This window comes from Macaca nemestrina, chromosome 9, assembly GCF_043159975.1.
Source record: "Macaca nemestrina isolate mMacNem1 chromosome 9, mMacNem.hap1, whole genome shotgun sequence".
In the NCBI taxonomy this organism is placed as follows: Eukaryota; Metazoa; Chordata; class Mammalia; order Primates; family Cercopithecidae; genus Macaca; species Macaca nemestrina.
In genome coordinates this window covers 68364926-68387260 of record NC_092133.1, presented here as the reverse complement: position 1 = coordinate 68387260, position 22335 = coordinate 68364926, and the positions used below count along the sequence as shown (strand labels likewise).

Below are 22335 nucleotides of genomic sequence, written 5' to 3'. Positions count from 1 at the left end.
CTTTACACCGTGGTTCCCAGAGGGATTCGGCTGCAGTTCCCCAAAGTGGCGGCTGGCTCAGCGGCGCAGTCTTGCTGGCTGCCTGCCTCCTCTCCTCCCTTGCCGGACCGTCTGCAGCTCCTAAAGAAACCATTGTGCCCTTGTCCCAGGGTCAGCTGCCGGTGTAACCCAAACCAAGACACCTGATTTTCAAGAGGAGCCTTTTATATAAAATCCCTTCATTTTCAAGTGTTGTCCTTGAATGCCAACTGTTTGTTTTTGAGACAGAGTCTCACTTTGTCAACCAGGCTGGAGTGCAGTGATGTGATCACAGCTCACTGCAGCCTCAACCTCCTGGGCTTAGGTGATCCTCCCACCTCAGCCTCCCGAGTAGCTAGGACTACAGGTGCGTGCCACCACACCGGGTGAATGTTTTGTTTTGTTTCTGTAGAGACATGGTTTCACCATGTTGCCCAGGCTGGTCTCAAACTCCTGGATTCAAGTGATCCGCCTGCCTTGGCCTCCCAGGGTGCTGGGGGTGATAGGTGTGAGCCACTGTGCTGGCCTGCCAGTTGTTAAAAGCAAAAACAAACATGGTGTGAGCCACATATCCACGGGGCAAATTAGCCCCATGGTCAAAGGTGTATAGGACTGAGTGTACCTGGGCTTGGCCTGACCCTCTAAACTCTTGGGCACTGTGGCTGTGGTTATCCCCAAGGGTGTACTTTTCAACAACTTGGCTGTCTTCCCCTCTGCATTGCCATGAAATGCATCCCACTGTCACCCTCCTTCCCTTCCTCTCTCCCTTCCTTTCCCAACCTTCCCCTCCCTTCCTTCCTCTTTCTTTTTCTTCTTTTTAAGAGGTGGGATCTTGCCATGTTGACTAGGCTGTTCTCGAACTCCTAACCTCAAGCAATCCTCCCATCTCAGCCTCCCGAAGTGCTGGAATTATAGGTGTGGGCCACCAAGCCCGGCCTCTTCCTCCCTTTTTTCGTTCTTTCCTCTTCTCTTCCCTCTCCTTCCTTCCCCTTCCCTCCCTTCCTTCTTTTTCCCCCTTCTAATTTTCTTGGGCGGGCCTCTCCTGCTGGGCACTTACTACCTGCTTCTTCTTCCAATAAACGGCCAGCCCACAGCATTCAGCAAAGATTTTACTAGCTACCAGAGGATTACACCTCCAGGAAACCTATTTACTGCTGGTAACCTTTGTCCCACTGTTTCAGAAATGGCTCCTTTAAGAGCGATCTCAAACTCCTATTTCTCAGATAAATAGTATCCCGTGGTGTTTATACCTGGCCTGGTTCTCCAGAGTCCCCACTCTCTGTGGGGAGTTCCACATCTTTTGGATCATGCCACGGAGGCCCCACAGTGTGGGTTGAGTTGAGGAAGCCGAGAACCAGGGAGGTTTGGGGACAGCAAGTCTCAGGGCCTTGAATCCTGGCCCACAGTGCCCCTGAGACTGCTGTAATCTCTGAGGGCTCCTCTTACCCTGGCAGCTCGGGGAGGATGGCGTGAAGGGGGACGGGCCTTAAACCCAACCCTGGATTTTTTCTCCCAGCCAACTCACCCACCTCCTAATGTCTGCTTAGGGTGGCTTTTGGTTCTACACACTTCCAGCTGCAGGCTGCTGATAGCTACTATCTGCAGAATGACGGAGTCTTGGCTGGGTGTAGTGTCTCACGCTTATAATCCCAGCACTTTGGGAGGCTGAGGCCGGCAGATTGCTTGAGCTCAGGAGTTCAAGATCAGCCTGGGCAATGTGGTGAGATCCCATCTCTACAAAAAATACAAAAAAGCTAGCAGGTGTGGCACATGCCTGTGGTCCCAGCTACTTGGGAGGAGGGACCCTCTAGCAGGAGGATTGCTAGAGTCTGGGAGGGTCTAGGCTGCAGTGAGCTGTGGCTGTGTCACTGCACTCCCACCTGGGTGACAGAGTCTTAAAAAATAAAGAAGGCCAGAGTCTTGAAAAACACTGTTGTTTGGGAAAAAAAAAAAAAAGCTTTTCATGATAAAGGAATTCCGTAAAAATGGTTCTTTCTAGGAGGTAATCCTTAACGCTGGGTGAGTCAGGAGAGCGGCCTGCCTGGAGCCTGTAATGGCAAGTGTGCACCGTAACTTCCCAAGAGCAGCCCTGTGACCACAGTTTCTCCAAACACACTTGGGGACGCTGCTGCAGGCTCCAGGGCTGGGCCAGTGCTGGGCCTGGCAGGGCTCTGTGGGCAATGGCACAGGTCCTTGACCCCCGTCCCCTGCTGATCAAACTGCTTTCCAGAGAGTCCCAGCCAACTCTCCCTGTCCCAGAGAGCGCACGGGGCACTTGGTTCCTTCCCAGGGTTGAGTAAATTGGGGTGTAGGAAGGAAGACTGAGGATCCCGATGGGGTCTGGGGGTGGGGGAAAGGGGGAGGAGGAGAGATGGTTCCGGCCTCGTGGCTGAGGGGTGGGCAGGTGGGGAGGCGTCCAGGCTTCTCTGCTCTGTGATTAGTGCAATTTGTTTCCCCAGGGGGTCATTTGTGGTAGGAAACACAGCCCAGAAATTAAACGAACTATATCTAGTCCCCAGAGTAGGGGAGACAGCAATAGCACCTGACTGGGGCGGACAGCTTCTGTTCAGGTCGGGATGACAGGTACCAGCTCAAATACTGTAATGGGCAGGAGGGAGCTGGCTTGAGCTTCCCAGGCCTGGGCTGGGTGAACTGGCAGAGACACAGGTTAAGATTTGGGGAGGGGGCCTGTTCCCTCACATTGAGCCTTTCTGAGTCTTCACTCCCTCACTCCAGGAGCCACTGTTCCCATGCTCAGCCCTCCTCTGCCTCTTCCTGCAGCTGCTGGTCCTGCTACCCCTGTGTCCTGAGACCCACAAAGCCCCATCAGCTCTGGCTTCTGTGTTCCAAAACGAGCTCTCTCCCTTCTCCCCGGGGAACACCCATGCTCCGTAGGCAGCTCTTGGGAGACAAGCAGGGCTGAAATGTAGTAAGAACTGAAGTTGTTATGACAGATGTAACTGCAATTTAAAAGGACTCCATTCAATTTCTTAGCTGAAAGGGTCCTTGGCAATCTTCTCATGTGTTTTTGGAGATTTAGTTGAAGGCCAAATAAATCTGAAATGCTATTTGAACATGTAAAGCAGATCAAAACGCACCATGGCTCTCGTGGAGAGCGTGCCGCCTGCCCTTTCAGCTGACTTTTGAATCCCTAATGGGGCTTTTTGGGAACAATGTGAACAACTGATTATACTTTCATTCTAAAAGGAAACTGGTGTCCAAGTAAAGGCAGTGACTCATCCAAGGTCACACAGCCAGACAGTGGCAAAGCTGGGACTCATCCCCAGGCCCCCTGACCGCTGGCCCAATGCACCTGTCTCTGCCCCCAAATACCTGGGTTTTCTCTCTCTCCCCCCAGTGCAGTCCCCACCAGCTCTGCCAGCCTGGCAACACAAGGAACGTTCATCCTGCCCATATTCCCCTAGTGCCTTTGATCCTTTGGGAATGGGCAGGGAATGGATTCTCTGTCCTGCTTCATGCTGGAAGTCACCTCCCTTCCGTCAATTAAAAAAAAAAATTGTGACCCAATTGCTGCTGAGAACAAATGCAAAGGAAAAGGCAGAGACACGCTGCAGGTTTTGCTCGTTGCATGTTTTCATCTTTAATTAAATAAGTCAAGTAGGCCATCAGGAGATGGGTTCACATTCTATTCTGCAAAGCAGGCCCTGACTGCCAGTGGCTGCCAGCTCTCTGAAGGGCAGCCCCAGCGTTTCCAGGAGACGGCAGATTGTCTGTGGCCATGGCAAGGACATCTGGGACGACAGTGACAGCAGTGGGGCTGGGAGCAATGTGGAACGGCACCAGAGGCTGAGCAGAATGAGCTACATGCTACACATACACGTGGATGCATATGTACATACCGTGGCAGTATATGCCGTGAAGCGGTGTCTCGTACCATGCAGACATGAAATAGCACACAGGGCTGAGGTGTTGGCAAAAAGACAGTGTGCAGGACCTGGGAGGGAGCGGGGGAGCCAGGCAAATTTGGACTAGACTATACAGCCGAGATGGAGACTTCAGGGGTGCCCTGTTCAAACCAATGGCAGAGGACGCAGACCACCTGGGTCATTGTATCCCCCCAGCAAAGTACCTGATCCACAAAGTACCTCACATGAGCTAGGCCCGTGAGGATGGCACCATGTCTGTAGCCTTGGAAACATGTAACAAATTTGTCCCCCATACAGTTGTGGGGTGCCAAAGGACACGAGACCAAAGGATCTTGAAGCTCTTGAGACATGTGAAGTTGCCAATTCTGCTTTGTGCTTTTGAGGTAAAGAGCAGCTTCCACTGTCTCTGAAACTGCAGCGAGTTGAGAGGTGATGCGGCTGCATTTAGGAAGTCCTGGATCCTCTCCCTTCCATCTGGCTGCGCCTTGTCCTAGAAGCTTCACAAGCAAACCCATCAACTCAGGAGCCCTGGATTTCAGCAGGCGGTCCTTCTATCAGCTTGTACAGATCTATAAGACACACTTGGCTTGTGAAGGTGTCTGCTCCCACCCCACCCCGCTTTCTCTCCCCTTAGCTCTCCTTGCCTCAGGTATCAGCCTTTGAGATCTGGCTTCGCTTTCTGACTTTGGGAATGGGGGTGGGAGGGGACTGCCTTGAGGACACAGCTATTCAGTCTTCTGCTCCTGTTCTAGCAAGGGACAAGCCCTACAGTCAATTGGTCTCACCATGTTGCCCAGGCTGGTCTCCAACTCCTGGGCTCAAGCAATCCTCCCATCTTGGCCTCCCCAAATGTTGGGATTACAAGCCTGAGCCACCGCACCTGGCCTATACGGTCAATAGACCCCAGCATAGCAGAGGATGACCTGGGGCTGGAAGACTTTAGGGTCAGGATATCTCCTCTACCACCCAGGCCAAGAATCAACCTTCTGGGAAGGACCTCCTGCTGGAGCTCCTTCCATTGCCAGACAGATAGATGACCGAGATGGGAGGGAAAGATGTCGTGTGATGCCGGTGCCTCCGTTCTGTGGGGTTTGGTCAGCAGCTGCTCCCCTACGCCAGCCTCTGGCAGTACCTCCCAGGCTGAGGGTGCTAGCAGACAGGAAGTAAACTTGTTATTAAACATCTCTTTTCTGTTTATTTTCAAGTGCATGTATCGCAGAGGGACAAAAGCCTAAATTTGCTTTATATTTCTAAGCTTTTGGAAAATAAATCGGTGACCACCTGCGGTGTGTGTGTGACAGAGACGGGCTTCTGTGCATATGTGGGCTTCTCCTTCCCTCTCTACGGGGACCTGGGAATCCTGCCCTCCACTAATTACTCCCAAGGACCCTCCAGGGCCCTTATCCATTCCTCAATTTATGAACAGGCCCCAAGGGGAAGATGGGAACAGGCAGAGCGGGGACAGCCTGTGAGCGCTGGATGCTGCTCTGTCTCACCAAGGCCTGGAATGTTCGGAGCCATTTCTATAGGCTGGGCCGCAGAACTCATCAATAAGAAAGAACATGAGTTAACACTCATAGCTGAATAGTCCTCTTGTGCTGGGGAGGCTGGCGGCCAGTGGAGAGAGGCCTCAGCTGCTCCCTCTGTCTCCGGGCAGGTGGGCACTTTGTAGGGGAAGGCTCTGGCAGACAAGCTGGAACAGAGGAGAAACCAGGGCCAGCCTTGCTGGAAAAGGAGGCCCGGCCCCCAGCGCTTCCATCTTCTCCATCCCAGCTCCAAGCTGAAAATCGTGTCCACGTGGATGACTCCAACCACATCCACAACGTGTCAAGCCAATAGTCACACCACATTGTCCTTCCCCAAACCCCAACGGTTCCCAGAGCATCGGAGTCCCAGGGGAATACATTTCCAGGAAACACCCACGCACTTGTGACCGGTCTCAAACACCCGGGCAGAGGTAATATAGCAGCAAGGGCCCTGATGTGGCATCTCAGATAAACATGAGAGAAACCAAGGGATCTCAGATCTTAAACAACGTCCCGGGGCCATCGTGGTGCTGGCGCTCCGCCTTATTCTCCTCTGGTGTTCTGAATCGTCTTCTGGTGTCCGTGCATGAACAGAGTGTGTGAATGGTTTCTATTGTTATTTTCTTTCTTGATTCGGGTACAGCGTCGAGTCCCTGCAGATAATAAGGTATTTTCTGTCTCTTCTTTTCACAAAATAAATAAATTAAGTCAACTTGCAGTGTGCACATTGTCAATGTCCTGAGAAGTCCCAAAGGCCCATTCTTGGTGCCATCCTCAGAGAGCGGAGTGGGAGGTCTTGGCCCAGAGTAAGAAGGAGGGATAAAGTCTGCTGTCCACAATAGCAAGGCCCCTAGGAAGAGCCTTGGATGGAGGTGGCTGCCCTCTCCCCAGTCCCAGCACCCCCCACCTCCACATGGGGAACAGAGGAGGGAGCAGTGGGGAGGCTGGGGAAGAGCAGCCAGCACTTCTGAGCCTGCCAGAAACATCCTGACCCCATAGTCACCTTTTCAGAGCTGGTGTTCCTTTGAACTCCAAATTAGAACCATGTCTCTGCACAACTTACTCTTGGCCTCTAAAACCAAGAGTGTTGGGGTGTTCAGGCAAAATAGCAAAAGAAAAGAAAAAAAAAACCCAAGAGTGGAGAACTCCTTGAATGACTGGAGTCCACAGTAACAGAGACCCAGCAGCTCAAATAGGCTGATGATTGCAAATCCCATGAGACGGTTACTGGCCTCACCTTCTCCAATGGTGGCTTCCTGCCAGGACACACTCTTCCCTCCCCCACGGCAATGCTGGACTCATTCTGTACTTCCCTGGTGTCCGTATTACTCAACCCAAAATGCAGCCCTCTGGGTTTACAATGGGCCGTATCTGACAGAGAAATTGTCCAGGAAACCAGAAACAGGGCTGGGCAGCCCTCGGCAAACCCTTGCAAGCTCTGGACACTGAGTTCTGCTCCTGGGTTTGAGGTGGGAGTGGGGAAGGGCTTCTACTCTGGGTATACTTGCTGCTTGATCATGAGGCCTCTGCCCACCCAGGAAACATGTTAGGGCCTGTGAGGGATTTTCAAATCCAGCTTCTTCTCAGGGAGGGGCGAGGGCTGCAAATCTCTGCTGCTCTGGACACTAGGCCAGAACGCTGGTGGCTTTGAGATTCATCCCACATGAGGTTCAAACAGAAAAGCCCATAGGGCACTGTAGCCTGCCATGCGGCCACCTCTCCTCGCTCCTCCTGGGGAAGGCTCCTCCTCCTGTCCTCTCCCTCTGCCAGGAGCCAAGTGCTCCCTGCTAGTGTTCCCAGCCTCTTTCAAGCCCTCAGGCCCCCACTGCTTGGGAGAGGCGCTCCTGCAGAAACAAAAGCAAAAACACAGCCACAAAACAAGAAAGACACCAAGCCATAAATAACTTAAAAACCCCAAATAAAACACCCAGCACATCCTGCATTGAGCAATACTCTTCCCAGAGCCCTAAGGAGGAATTCCAGGCACTGGTTGTAACCACGGCAACCAGCTGGCCGACCCTGTCCACGAGGGAGAAGGCGGGCTTCTCAGGGAAGGGGTGCATCCTGGCGGGACTTCTCCCCCACGGGTACTCTGTACTTTCCTCTTGGCCCTGCCCCAGATGAGGCCTGGTTGGAAATGGAAGGCCCCATGAGCTGCCTTTTGCCTGCAGGGACCACAGCTGCCTCTCCCTGCCAGGCCTGAGGCAGCCTTCAAATATGGACATGTTCGGGAGCGAGCCAAGCTGGACCAGGCCTTTGGCTGCACCATTTCAAAACATCCTGCCTGCCAGCCGCAAGGATGTGGATAGGTCAGAGGAGGTAGCCATGAGAACCTAAGGCGGGCAGGGGCTTTGAACGCTGCAGTTCTGAATCTGCCGTTCAGTCCCAAACCTGGCCAGGGAACCGTGTCATGTCATGGCCTTTAACGCATTTCCTTCCCCTGCCCTGCCCTCGAAATAATCCTACAAATGTAATCACAGGCTCCTCTGAGGTGTGTGATACAGAAAAACCCTGTAGGCATAAGCAGCGAGGAAGCTTGTCTGCATAGATGTGTGTGCACTTGTGCCTTTATGAGGCTTGTCTGTGTGTGGCGTACATGTATGCATGTCTATACGCATGTGTGTGTTTTTCAGCTCGATATGGGGCCCAGATTCATCCAGCCATTCCATTCATGAAAATGCTGAATCGCTCTGTACTGGTTGGTAAACAGCCACTGTCACCTCAAATGAGCCTCAAATGCCACCTTTGACACCCAGGGCTGTCCTGGCCCCTCCTCCAAGGACCCACCCAGATTCCAGACTTCACCATCCAGACAAGAAACGGTTAACACCAAATAAAGTAGGAGGTCTGACTGTCACTGGTCAGAGCCTTGCCCCTTCTGGTTGTTAAATATTTGGACTCTGGCCTGCAGGGTCTCCAGGCACAAATGTATGTTTCTCTGAGATCGAAGCTTGCCAACAGGCCCGGGCCTGCCTGGGCCTGCTCAGGAGGCTGCAACCCCTTGGGTCTGGGTGTGATGGCCCTCAAGGGGACCGGACACTGTCCTGTTCTCCGCGATTAACCCTGGGGCCGCCGCTTTGGCGGAGCGCTGGCTGGGGGCCCTACTGCTACAGGAGGTGCTGCCCGCTCACGGCGCTGCGCACCCGCCCTCTGCGAGGGCTGCGGCAGAAAGGCGGGGCAGGCCTTTCACGAGGAGGGGCACACGGGGCCCCGGTGCCCCTACGTGACCCAGAAGGTGCCCCGCTCCTCCAGCAGGCTGACTGAGCGGTTGGTGAGGGCGGCGGCGTCCCGCGCCAGTTTGTAGCCGAAGAGACGCATGGCAGGGCCGCAGGCGGCCTGCACCACCTGGGCCAGCTTGAAGGGCATGCTGAAGCGCCACTTTTCGAACTGCTCCGAGGAGTTCTTCTGCGTGGAGTAGATGCCGCTGCCGTCGTGGGCCGCCTGCGTGTTCTTCTGGATCCAGTCCTCCACCTGCGGAGTCAGGGGGATGCCGGCAAAGCGGTACATTTCGCGCGCCTTCTGCAGCGGCCCGCGCGCCACGTCCTCATAGCGCACCAGCATGTAGCGGCCCCGCAGCCAGGCGGGCTGCCGCAGCCCCAGCTCTGCGGACAGACGGATGCTCTCGCAGTTGCCCCGCAGCCGCTGCACCTCCTCTTCCCTCAGGCCGTCCTGGCCCTCGTCGTCCAGCCACTTCTTCCAGGTCTTATACTTGCCGGCGAAGGCCACCATGCGCGAGGCCAGCACGGCCCGGGGGTCGCGCACCAGCTGGATGACGCGCAGGTCCAGGCGGGGGTCCTCGGCCAGCGGCTGCAAGAACTCCAGCTGCCGGATGCGCACGGCCTTGAGGGCCATGTGCTCCTTGCGGCGGCAGGCCTCGGCGGCCAGCGTCACGTTGAGGGGGCCGCAGCGGCGGTTCTTGCAGTGGTACTTCTCGAAGACCTTCTTGACGAAGGGCGTGCAGACGGGGTCCTCGCACAGGGAGCGGCTAGAGCCCCGGCGGAACATGAACTCGGTCAGGTGGTCCTCGGGCAGTGGCGTGATGAAGTGCTCCAGCACGTACAGGTCGCACAGGAAGAGCTGCTTGAGCACGTCGCGGTACACCAGGGCCGAGCCCGCGGCGTTGGCGCCCCCCGGCTCGAAGGACACTGTGCGCTCGATGTGCCACAGCGGCTCGAAGAGGTAGAAGATGTTGCCCTGCTGGTTGAAGAATTCGCCCACGAACGAGGAGCCGGTGCGCGTGGTGGCCATGAGCAGCACGTGGCGCCGGGGCCCAGCCACAGCCGGTCTGGGTGGCTCCTCCTTTCCCTCCTCCTCCTCTTCCTCCCCTGCGGCCTCCACGGCTGGCTCCACACCCAGCTGCAAGCTGAGGTTGCGGAGACGGCTCTGCAGCTGGGAGAAGGCTGAATCAAGCTCGCTCAGGGACAAGAGAGATGCGTTCTCAGCTAAGACCAGGGCGGGGTCGGTGCTGTTGGCATCTGCCAGAGCTTGGGGGATCTGCTTCAGCTTGTCTGAGACCCTGTGAGGACAAAGAAGATCAGGGTCAGTGGCTGACTGGGGACCCCGCCTCCTGGGCAACCCGAAGCAGTCTCCCAAGCAGATGAACAAGATCTGTCTCAGTTGGGTTTCCCCAAAAGCAGACTTTCAGGCAAGGATTTGTGCTTCGTTTATTTGGGACATGATCACAGGAAGAACTGGATAGGGAAGTGAGGCAGGGGAGGAAAGAGGTCCATGACAGATATGCTGCTAGAAGCAGGTGTGGGCATCAGAGGCTCAGTCTGATGGGGATCTGGGGGGACATTTACTCCCTAGTACTTCCGGCTTGCCAGTGTGCTGGTGGAGAGAAAGCTCTCAGGTGCAGAGCTGTAGGGGCTTGCAGTAGAACCCAATAGGCACAAGTTAGAATGGTCCTTGCTCAGTGACCCAAGTGGGGCATTGACAGTGTCCACTGTATTGCCCAATCCCTGACCCACCCATCTTAGCTAATGCTTTCTTGCAGGGCTTGTGCCTGGGAGGAGAACAGGCTAAGAAATCTTTCTACATCTAACAGGCCCACTGCACATAGCTGTATGCTGCCAATTCAAAGAGGTAAAGGGGCGTTCCCAGGGTAGCCTATTTGAGGGACATGCTCCTGGAGTTGAGCAGTACACGGCCTGGCAGCTGCACATGGCAGCCCTGCCCATCAGAGTATCCATACTAGGACCTTGCCTTTCCACGGGTTCAATGATCAAGACTTCTATAGGGGATGTGCTGCTAATGCAAGGCCAGGAAGTAAATTAATAGTAATAGTCGCAGCCAGCAAATACTGGACACCAACTATGTGCCAGGCACTGGGCTAAATGCTTTTACATTTTCTCATTCACTCTTTACAACAATGCTGGTCCCATCATTAGCCACATTTTACAGAAGAGGAACTGAAGACTCAGAAATGTGAAGTATCTTGCCTAACCTTTCACAGTTGTAGAGGGCCAACACGGGGGACTCCAACCCAGGCTGTTTGAGTCCAGAGCCCAAGTCTCGCCCCTGTGCAGTCATGAGGACGTGTGCAGAAGCCACTGCCTGGGACACAGGAGGGGCCTGGGGATGGCTTGTTGAAGGAATGCATTTGCAGGTCCACAGAGAGCCCTGCAGTTACCTCCCTGTCCCCACCCACCCCACCTTGAAAGGAAGATGAAGACTTGGGCTTGCAACCCTCACCTTGATATGATTTTATTTTCCTTTTCGATGAAGACAAAAACTATCACCACAAAAACCAAGAAAAGAGCGTATTTGCTTCTCATCTTCAGGCTGTGCAGAAAGTCCCGGCAGTCCTGGAGCAAAGTGAGTCCTTTCTCCATGGGGAAAGGTGGGGCCATGGGGGTTCCTCGGGCCGGCCTTGGACACTCAGCTCAGGGGCATCACTCAGGACCCGGCTTGTCGTCTTCAGGTGGGGGACACCCTCATCCTGTGGAGAGACAGGTGGTCAGAACATCCTTGTCTGTACACGAGGAATGCAGAGGATGTTTCTCCACCAGACTTTTGAGGATCTCAGCCCTGGTGAGCAGCCAGGGCCCAGACCCACTCTCCAGACATAATGTGCCCCAGAGAGACTGAAGGTATCTTTAATAGGTTGTTTAAAATGCTAATGAACCATTGGGTTCATCCATCCCACCTCCATCAGTTTCTCCCTTGACCTCACACATCAAAGGCATGTGCATGGAAAAGAATAACCCTTGTAGCATAAATGTTTATAATAGCAGAAAGAGTGCAAATACCTAAATGAAAATGGTGGAGCATCCAGGTAATGGATTTTTATGTGGCCACAAAGAATAATGAGGTGGATCTATAAATGTGAATGATCCAGAAAATACATGAGAACACACACACACACACACACACACACACACACACACAAGGTGCAGACCCTGTGCTTATGCAGGACAGGGCTTCCCAACCTCAGCACTGTTGCCATTTTCCACCAGATAAGTGGGGATTGTCCTGTGAATTATAGAATGTTTGACAGCATTCTTGGCCTCTACCCACTAATTGGCAATAATTGTTTGTTTGTTTTTGAGACAGGGTCTCACTGTGTTGCCCAGGCTGGAGTGCAGTGGCATGATCATAGTTTACTATAGCCTCAACCTCCTAGGCTCAATTGATCCTCCCACCTCAGCCTCCTTAGTCACCACAAGTGCACACCACCACACCCAGCTAATTTTAAAAATTTTTTGTAGAGATGAAGTCTTGCCATGTTGCCCAACCTAGTCTTGAACTCCTGAGTTCAAGCAATCCACCTGCCTTGGCCTCCCAAAGTGCTAGGGTTATAGGCACGAGTCACCATGCCTGGCCCCCCCTGTTCATCTGTAACCATCAAGTATCTCCAGACATTGCTAAGTGTCTCCTGGGGTGGGAAGGTGGGGGGTGCCAAATCATCCCAGGTGGAGAACCTCCAAAGTAGCAAGATCCCATTTAGAAACAAATGCCGGGAAAAAAATATAGATGTGGGATACAAATGGACTCTGGCTGCAGGAAAACGCAAGGCCTGGTAACAACGGCTGCATCTAGAAGGTGGACAGGTAGGTGGAGAGAGAAGGTGGAGTGAGGCTTATGTTTGCTATGTAACACTGTGCCTTGTTACACATTTTACCATGTGTATGTGTAAATTATAAAAAATTAACAAAAGAAAAAATACCATAGTGCATAAATTCTACCTAAATCCTTAACATGGCCTCAGCCTTCAGGTCTCCACTTTCTAGGCAGCCTTCCCAGGCTATGTTAGGGCTCCCTACAGCCCCACCACTGTACAAAGATTATCATGAGCACCTGGGACTTTGTCATAAAGCCATAAAGCAACAATTGTTCAATACTGAACATCCCTTCAGGCAGGACAGGGAGTTTGTCTGGGCCCCTCATTATCTCTCAATTCTGGGCCAGGCAAGAGATACACAGTTGGTGAACAACAGATGGATAAAGGAAAAAATGACTCTCGACTAAAATAGTATGTATCATTATTATTATTATTACTTTGAGATGGAGTCTTGCTCTGGCGCCCAGGCTGGAGTGCAATGGCGCAATCTCGGCTCACTGCAACCTCCGCCTCAAGCAATTCTCCTGCCCCAGCCTCCTGAGAAGCTGGGATTACAGGCATGCATCACTGTGCCCAGCTAATTTTTGTATTTTTAGTAGAGACAGAGTTTCACTATGTTGCCCAGGCTGGTCTTGAATTCCTGACCTCAGATGATCCATCTGCCTAGGCCTCCCAAAGTACTGGGATTACAGGTCATTATTATTATCATCTAAATAGATAATATCTAACAGGGTCTTGCTATATTGCCCAGGCTGGCCTCAAACTCCTAGGCTCAAGCAATCCTCCCTCCTCAGCCTCCAGAGTAGCTGGGACCGCAGGTGTGCCACTGCACTTGGCTATAAAGTTTTTTTACGACTAGAGCAAATACAGGTGCAGAAAGGAGTCTATTCCTTTTTTTTTTTTTTTTTTTTTTTTTTTGAGATGGAGTCTCACTCTGCAACCCAGGCTGGAGCGCAGTTGTGCAATCTCAGCCCACTGCAACCTCTGCCTTCCGGGTTCAAGTGATTCTCGTGCCTCAGCCTCCTGAGTAGCTGGAATTACAGGTGTGTGCCACCATGCCCGGCTAATTTTTGTATTTTTTGGTAGAGATGGGGTTTCACCATGTTGGCCAAGTTGGTCTCGAACTCCTTATCTCAGGTGATCCGCTTGCCTCGGCCTCCCAAAGTGCTGGGATTACATGTGTGAGCCACTTCACCTGGCCTAGGAGAGTCTATTCCTAACTGGAATTGTCCTGCCGTTTCCTAATTTTTCTGGGCCTTTTCTCATGAACTTATTAAGTTAATATTTTCTGAGCATTTACCTTGTGCTGGCTTCTGGCCTAGGCACTGAAAATACAGCGGTGAACAAGCAGGCATGATCTGTGCCCTCCCAGGGCTTGTACTCTGGTTGGGAGGGTCAACCAATGATATGGGCAGCTGAAGTTTACTGAGGCATGTTTCTCTGTGCCAGGTGCCATGCTAAGCACTTGCACTCATCCAATCCTCAGCAAAGCCCGATGAGGCAGCAACTAACCCATTTTCCGGGTGAGGAAACTGAGGTTGAGACAAGTTCACTAACTTACTTAAGGTTCCTCCAGCAGAAGCCTCTGGCCACCCCTCCCAGGTCCAGGTCATTTGAGCTTCTTGGTGTACCTTGGGGACCTCCAGCCTAGCTCCTGTGGTGGGGCTTTCCGGCTGACCATCTCCCTTCCCAGAATGCAAACTCCCCGAAGTTGGGGGTCACATCTAGAATGGCACTTGGCACAGACCAGCTGTGCAAAAAACAATGGTGAGGCTGGTGCCTGGCAGCTGTTGGCAAGAATGTGTAGAATGGCCAGTGGGGCTACATCCCCCATGCACCCTGTTTAGCACGTGGTGGGGCGTGAGGCCACCTACCCCACTGAGAGGGTGAGAAGCACCACTGAGTTTTCGGAGTACAAGGTGTTGATATCCTGACTTTCTGTCCTCTCCACTCTCAGGTTGTCTGGGGCTGATGATGGGAGGGAAGCAGGAGCTGGGGTTAGAAGTCCTGGGCTCTAGTCCTTTCTGTGTCTCTAGATGCTGTGCAACCTTGTATAAGTGACAACCTCTCTGATCCTGTTTGTAGCATGAAAAGGGCATCCCTGCTGATAAAGGTGCTGTGAGGAATGTATCTGATGCATGGTAAATGCTCATGAAATAGGAGAGGGGTGAGAAGGCAGGTGTGGGTGAGGGAGCTGCCCTAGCTACCCCTCCCTTCTGGGCCTGGCACCTTGGTAAGGTATAGAAGTTGGGGTGCCTAAATGACAAGCCTCTGAACCTTCTCCTTCCCTCCCTTCCAGCTACTATTTCTATTTTTAAGTTGCTGTTCCAGCCTCCTCATCCCCAGAGCAACACGGCGTTCCTAAGATCCTTCCTGACGCTGCCCTAAAAGGAAGCAGCAAAGTTGGACACTCGGACAGGAACCCAGGCAGGCTGCTGGCTCCCTTGCCCTGCTCAGACAGCCGCCCCTCTGTTTAGCTTTGGAAACCTAGCAGGCAGGTGGGCAGGCAGGTGAGAGAGGTTTGGAGCTTCCTAGAGCCAGGAGCAGGGAGAGGGTCATGGTGCCAGGCGGTCACAGGGCCATGAGGGAAGGGGATAGGGCCCGGATAGGGGTTACTCAGCAAAGCCCCATGCAGAACCCACCATGCAGGAGGCCCCCCGTGCAGGAGGCCCCCCGTGCAGGAGGCCCCCCGTGCAGGAGGCCCTTTACAAGAAGCAGACCTGTGACACCTGTGACATCAGATGAACCTTTGTATCACTTCTCTCCCATTTTCATGGTGCAAGGGCTAGCCCTGCCTCCCTTGCTTAGTTCATGGGAAGAACCAAAAAATCTCTTCCTCTTTCTCTTGGTCCCTCCTAGCCCCTAGTACTCAAAACCTTTCATCCAGCCGGGCACAGTGGTTCATGCCTATAATCCCAGCACTTTGGGAGGCCGAGGCAGGTGGACCGGAGGTCTGGAGTTTGAGACCAGCCTGGCCAACATGGTGAAACCCTGTCTCTACTAAAAATACAAAAATTAGCCAGGTGTGGTGGCGGTCGCCTGTAATCCCAGCTGTTTGGGAGGCTGAGGCAGGAGAATTGCTTGAACCTGGGGGTGGAGGTTGCAGTGAGCCAAGATCATGCCATTGTACTGGAGCCTGGGCACTCAGAGTAAAACTCTGTCTCAAAAACAAAAAACAAAAAACCTTTCATCCCCTCAATGCCCCAGCAAATACGTAACAGCCCAAGGAACAGGTGGCATCCCCTGCTTGGGCCCACTGGGGCGGCCAGGCCAACAGTGAAGCATGCCAGAGGCATGTGCCAGGTCAGCTCTGCTTGAGGGCAGCAGGCAGTGGGACAGCTCCCTTGGCCCAGTTTTGTCCAGCACTCTGCACATTGACAGCAAACACCAGAGGCAGGAAAGGAGGCACGGTGCTGAGTTCTTTCAGGGCAGCGACCATCTGGTGAGTGCACACTACGTGCCAGGCCCTGGGCAGAACCAGCCCAACCTTCCAGGTGCTGACTGGGATGTGGACTCCTGTCCCACCTATGACACAGTTCTCAAATCACTGTTCTCCCTCTGTCTCACGTCCTCACCTGCCTATCACCTCCGAACTGTCTCATCTGGCTTTTGTCCCCACCCCTCCACCGAATAATGCTCTCGACGGCATCCACAATCTCCTGGGGCCCTAGTGCGGCTGCTGTGGGCTTCTCATCCTCCATGCTGCATCGCCTATTCCCTCCCCGCGGAGGCCCACATTTCTGCTGGCCTCCCCACGCCCCCTCCTGCTTCCCTGGCTTCCTCAGGCCCGGCCTCCTCTATGGGATCCCATGTGGGCACGCTTGCCACCCAGACAGGGGAGCACCTGAGCACCTGATTACAACTGTGCTGCCACCCAGCTTCTCAGCCACATGGAAACTTCTCAGAGGCACAGACAAGGCAGCTCCTGCTTCAAACACTCCATGCACTACTTGGTAAAAAAAAAAAAAAAAAAAGCCCTGTAAGGGCCTTCGAGATCCAGACCCTGCTCACCCTTCCTACCTCTTCTCCCAACACCCCTACCCCGGCCCTTCCTGCTGCTCCCCACCTGGGGCCTTCTGCATCAGCTGGTCCCTCTGCCAGGGCCAGATCTGCTCTGGCTCGCTCCTTCTAAGCAATCAGGACTCAGCTCAAATGCCCCCCCGCTCTAGAGTCCTTCCCTGACCCCTGACCTAATGTGGGCCACCCCCATCACTTTCCCTCTCGGCACCCTGCTTTACTCCCTTCATAGATGGAAACGTGCTTGCTGATGGCCTCTCATGCCCCAGAACACTGGCTCCGGGAGAGGAGAGCTTCATCTGTCTGCTCTACCCTTGCATCTCCAATGCCCGGAATTGTACCTGGCACAGAGTGGGTGCTTCATAAATACTTGCTGAATGAAGGAATGAATGAATCAATGTCCTTCCCAAAGCATTGAGCCCAGTGCAAGATGCTTAATCGTTCTAAGTTGACAGAAGATGTGAAGAGGAAGAAAAAAAGGCAGTTGCTCCATAGATGAGTGGTCCACGTGTGCACAGGCTGTGAGCATGAGTGCGTAGGCCACAGGTACATGCCAAGGGTGTGTGCTGGAAACCTGTGCTGGGAGCATAGTGTGAACCATGGGCACCGACTGTGGGCAAAACTTCACACTTGGGACTGCACATAACTTTAGTCTCTTGAATTCTTGTTTCCATCCAGCCTTTTACAGCTGTGGGCTAACAAGGGGGAGGGCAGAAAACAGCCTAAGCCATCTGCAGACAAATGTGAGCAAGGGAACACTGTGGAAAAAGGGGGCTGTGAGCTGAGGCCGGGCAAGCCCCAGCAAGTGAGGCTTCAGCTTCCCTCCCTTCTCTCCCCCAGGGGTCTTTCTGCTCAGGCCTCCCTCGTGACTTGGCAAGGTGCCTCCCAGAGAACGAGTTTTCTACTTGGATGGTCTCCAACCAGGCCTTTCCACTGAGGCCCAAAATGGACTGTGGCCCCGTTCTAGCCTCCCCCAGGGAAGGTGGGGGTCCCAGCAAGTCGGCTGTGATAAGGGACGGCCCTGCCAGACATTGCATCAGGCAGCAAAACTCCACTCCCCTCGCCTGCCTGGGGCCAAGAGCACAGTGGGGTGGGGTGGGGTAGGGGGAGGTTAGGCAGGGGCTGGTGCTCAGCTGTTGCTGGCTCAGCCTCTTGGCCTTTCCCACGAGCTGGAGGAGGAGCTGCATGGGAAAGAGGAGCCAAGGGAGGGCAAGAGCTGGTGACAGACGCGCTCCAAGACAGAGTGGGAGCGCTGAAACCCACCGCGGGAAAGCGCCACGTGTGCTGGGTGCTGGGAGGCTGCCCCCACCCACCTTGTTGCCAAACACCTTGGAGTGGGCTCTTTTGTGAGTTTTCTCAGCATCTGCAGAGTGAAGAAAGAGGTGGCGGGGAAGCCCCCAGGCCACTGGCACAGTAGGGCAGGGAAATGGGGCTCCTGTGCCAGCCTGCCTGGTTTTTATTTTTTAATTTTGTTCTCACCATCTAGCCCAAAATGCCAACTGCCTTGGTTTTAGATGAGAAGAGCTTGTCCATCCGGTGGCCTGTCCAGCCCAGATTCCATTTCACTTGGGGACATCCAGACACAGCTTGGGAAGGCCAAGGCCACCCAATCAGGAGTGTGGTGTCTGACAGGAGGGTAAATGCCCAGCCCAGAGACTGCTGAATGAGCCAGTGAGCGAAAGAAGAGCAGGAATGAAAGAAGGGGAAGTGAATGAATGCCTGGCTCCAGCTCCCCCACCACCTCCACCCACTGGCACCCAGTAGAGCCCCAGGGCTATGGGGCTATGTCACTCCTGAGCGCATCCGAGCCCCCGGGGCTCCAGCTTCCTCTTCCTCTCCCAAGAAAGAACCGATCTTTGATTTCCTTTTGTCCAACCACTGCCAAGACGGAGTAGAAGCAGGCAAAGGTGTGTCACCTGAATGTCAGTGGATGTCCACGTAGCTGTAAAGGGACGAGTGCCATAGGTGGATCTTGGGGCTGAGGACCAGCCTGGCAGGGGTGGGGCTGCCACAGACTCTGAGCCAGCCCCGGCCAGGACAGGCCTGGCTGCCCCTCGGCCCTTTATGCCTGCATGGGGCTGTTGGGGAGCACACTTTCTTGCTCCCATTGGACACAGTCCCTTCCAACAGCTGCAGGAAGTGCAGGACCTCAGGTTGGAAAGGTGGGAACTAACCCACACCTCCCGGCTTCACTGCACCTGCCTGGTAAGGAGCTGTGGCTGAAGCTGGTGTCCATGATGCCCTCAACCATGTTGCCAGGCAGCCCTGGGAGGAGTCTGCTGGCTCATTCAGAACCTGGACATGGACCAAGATTCATGGCCAAGGACGTGCCCAAGCCCAGCATGGGAGAAGCGTGGCGAGCATCTTCTCAAAGCCAGCAGGCTGGGTAACTGTGGGGCATTGAGACAGTGAAAGCAAGCCATGCAGGGGGCACCATCACAGATGCAGAGCTACAAAAACATAATGTTACGATTCTTTTCACCTTACACCTCTTGATTTATTTTTTGGGGGGGATGGGGTCTCACTCTGTCACCCAAGCTGGGGTACAGTGGCATGATCTTGGCTCACTGCAGCCTCGACATCCCAGACTCAGGCAGTCCTCCCACCTCAGCCTCCCAAGTAGCTGGGAGCACAGGGGTGTGCCACCACGCCTGGCTACATTTTTTCTTAAATCATTTATGGAGGCCAGGCACGGTGGCTCACGCTTGTAATCCCAGCACTTTGGGAGGCTGAGGTGGGAGGATCACGAGGTCAGGAGTTCGAGACCAGCCTGGCCAACATGGTGAAACCCCGTCTCTACTAAAAATACAAAAATTAGCTGGGCATGGTGGCGCATGCCTGTAATCCCAGCTACTTGGGAGGCTAAGGCAGGAGAATTGCTTGAACTGGGACCCAGGAGGCAGAGGTTGCAGTGAGACGAAATTAAGCCACTGCGAGACTCTATCTCAAAACAAAAACAAAAACAAAAAACACTTATGGAGACAGGGTCTCTCTACATTGCCCAGGCAGGTATTCTCTTTTATACTGTTGCAATTTTTGGTAACCATACACCTGTATCACTTTAATAACCAAATCTAAGATTTCAAAAGAGGAATGTATTACCACTTTGGAAGTGGTATGAAAAATACATTAGAAGAGGGCAGGACTGGACGCCAGGAGCCCAGTCAGTCCCTTCTGCAAGGGTCCAGGAGAGAGCAGGCAGCTGAGCAAGGCAGTGATAGAGAGGTAGAGGGGGAGGTGACACCCACGAGATGTTCCGGAAGTCAAAATGATGCTAGCATCTGCTCCACACGGATGTCCCCAGAGGACATCATGCTTGGTGAGATAAGCTGGTCACCAAAGGACAAATACTATAAATCTCACTTATCTATGAGGTACCTAGAGTGCCAAAATCAGAGACAGACAGAAGGGTGTCTGCCAGGGGCTGGGATGAAGGGCTGGGGGGGGCGGTTAATGTTTAATGGGGACTGTTTGGGTTCTGCAAGATGAAAGGGGTTCTGCAGTGGAAGAGTGGGAAGGGTTGCCCAGCAGTGTGAATGTACTTAGTGCCACTGAACCGTACACTTGAAAATGGTTAAAATGGTCAATTTTATGCTATGTACATTTGACCACAATAAATAAATAAACAACAGCCAGGCATAGTGAGGCCGAGGCAGGAGACTGCTTGAGCCCAGGAGTTTGAGACCATCCTGAGCAACACAGCGAGACCCTGTCTCAAAAAACAAAACAAACAAACAAACCCAGGAAAATACCCCCAGCAATGCCTGTGGGTGAGGGGAGGTTAGGGGGACAGAGGAAGTTAGGAGGAGCCCCGCTCTTGCCTCGTACAGCAGTCTTGTTCTCCACGATACCCACAGTGCCTGGCACGTGGCAGGGCTCAATGAACGTTTGTGAAGCAAATGAATGGACTTATGCACTGCCTTAAAGAGTTAGCTGTTGTTTCCTGTAGGCTGGCCTTCTCCCCTCCAGAACCAGCAGAATATTGGGCACATACAAGATGCTTAATTAATGCTCCACTGAAAAAAGAAGGCCAGCATAACGTTAATTTATTGCCCAGAAAGATGCTTATGTTATGATGCTGTACCAAAAAATAGGACACATCAGTATCTCCAGTTGCAGTCTATTTTGTTAAAAAAAAAAAGGGTATATACATGCATATGCACACACACACAGAGACACATACGGGGTGGGGGGACGGGTAGCGAGAGAGAGAGAGAGAGAGGGAGAGAAAGAGAGAGTCTTGGCACAACATCTGACAAAGTTAGCAATGAATCTCTCTCACTATGGGTGCTTTCAGTTTCCTTGCTTTTACTTATTGCCTTTGAGGCCCTGTGACCTTAGGCAAGGAACTTAAACCTCCTTGAGTTTAGTTTTCTCATAGGTGAAATAGGGACATTTACAGCAACTATTGTATACCTTTGTCCCTTGCTTGGCTTGTCTTTCATGAATGAGGGAGGAGATGGAAGCACAGCGAGCCTGGGAAATGGCACAGAACTGCTGCCAATCCATTCCACACCACGGCTGGCAACGATCTTGACCCAGCTAATTTTATATTATTACTCACATGCCTTTATATGCTTTTGTGAATACTAACAGGCCAGATTTTATTGTGCTTTGCTTTATTACGCTTCACAGATAACTGTGTTTTCTACAAATCAAAGGTTGTGGCAGCCCTGTCTTCGGCAAGTCTATCAGCGCCATTTCTCCAAAAGCATGAGCTTTCTGTGTGTCTCTGTGTCACATTTTGGTAATTCTCACAATATTGCAGACTTTTTCATTATTATTATACCTGTTATAGTGATTTGTGATCAGTGATTATTGATGTTACTATTGTAATTGTTTTGGGGTGCCACAAACCACACCCATAGAAGATGATGGATTTAATCGATAAATGTGTGTGTTCTGACTGCTCCACCAACCAGCCATTCCCTGGTCTCTTTCCCTGTCTCCAGGCCTCTCCTTGTTCCCTGAAATGCAACAATATTGAAATTAGGTCAATTAATAACCCTGCCATGGCCTCTAAGTGTTCAAGTGAAAGAAAGAGTCACGCTTTTGTTGCTTAAAATCAAAAGCTAGAAATGATGGAGCTTAGTGAGGAAGGAATGCTGAAAGCCAGAAAGGCTAAAAGTGAGGCCTCTTGCACCAAACAGTTAGCCAAGTTGTGAGTGCGAAAGACAAATTCTTCCTTTTTTTTTGAGACAGCCTCTCGCTCTGCCCAGGCTGGAGCGCAGTGGCGCAATCTCGGCTCACTGCAACCTCCACCTCCTGGGTTCAGGTGATTCTCGTGCCTTAACCTCCCAAGTAGCTGGGATTACAGGTGCCCGCCACCATGCCAGGCTAATTTTTGTATTTTAGTAGAGAGGGGGTTTCATCATGTTGGCGAGGCTGGTCTCGAACTCCTGACCTTAAGTGATATGCCCACCTCAGCCTCCCAAAGTGCTGAGATTTACAGGCGTGAGTCACCGTACCCGGCTGGAAAAGTTCTTGAAGAAAATGAAAAGGGCTACTCTAGTGAACACACAAATTATAATAAAGTGAAGTGGACTTGCTGCTGATATGAAGAAAGTTTGAGTGGTCTGGATAGAAAATCAAACCAACCACACCATTCTCTTAAGCCAAAGCCTAAACCAGAGTATAGCCCTAACTCTCTTCAATTCTAGGAAAGCTGAGAGAGACAAGGAAGCTGCAGAAAAGTTCAAAGCTGCTAGCTTTGGTTGGTTCGTGAGGTTTAAGGAAAGAAGACATCTCCATAACATAAAAGTGCAAGGTAAAGCAGGAAGTGCTGATGGAGAAGTGGCAGCAAGTTATCCCAAGGATCTAGCTA

The 22335-nt window shown here is 52.7% G+C and overlaps 1 protein-coding gene across 4 annotated transcripts in view; it reads right to left on the bottom strand.

The window, feature by feature from the left end:
- Nucleotides 1–4570: 4570 nt before the first annotated feature.
- LOC105466050 (carbohydrate sulfotransferase 3) overlaps nucleotides 4571–22335 on the bottom strand; it is a 50614-nt gene continuing 32849 nt past the window's right edge. For 3 of the 4 annotated variants that reach the window (XM_011714891.3, XM_011714890.3, XM_011714889.3), the window contains exons 2-3: nucleotides 11126–11372; nucleotides 8649–9947 (exon numbers count right to left, since the gene is read on the bottom strand). In XM_011714891.3, coding sequence (XP_011713193.1) covers nucleotides 8651–9947; nucleotides 11126–11283 — 1455 coding nt within the window. In that variant the 5' untranslated portion in view covers nucleotides 11284–11372 and the 3' untranslated portion in view covers nucleotides 8649–8650. Of the gene's footprint in view, nucleotides 9948–11125; nucleotides 11373–22335 lie in introns of all 4 variants that reach the window. The other variant, XM_011714887.3, reaches the window with a different exon arrangement.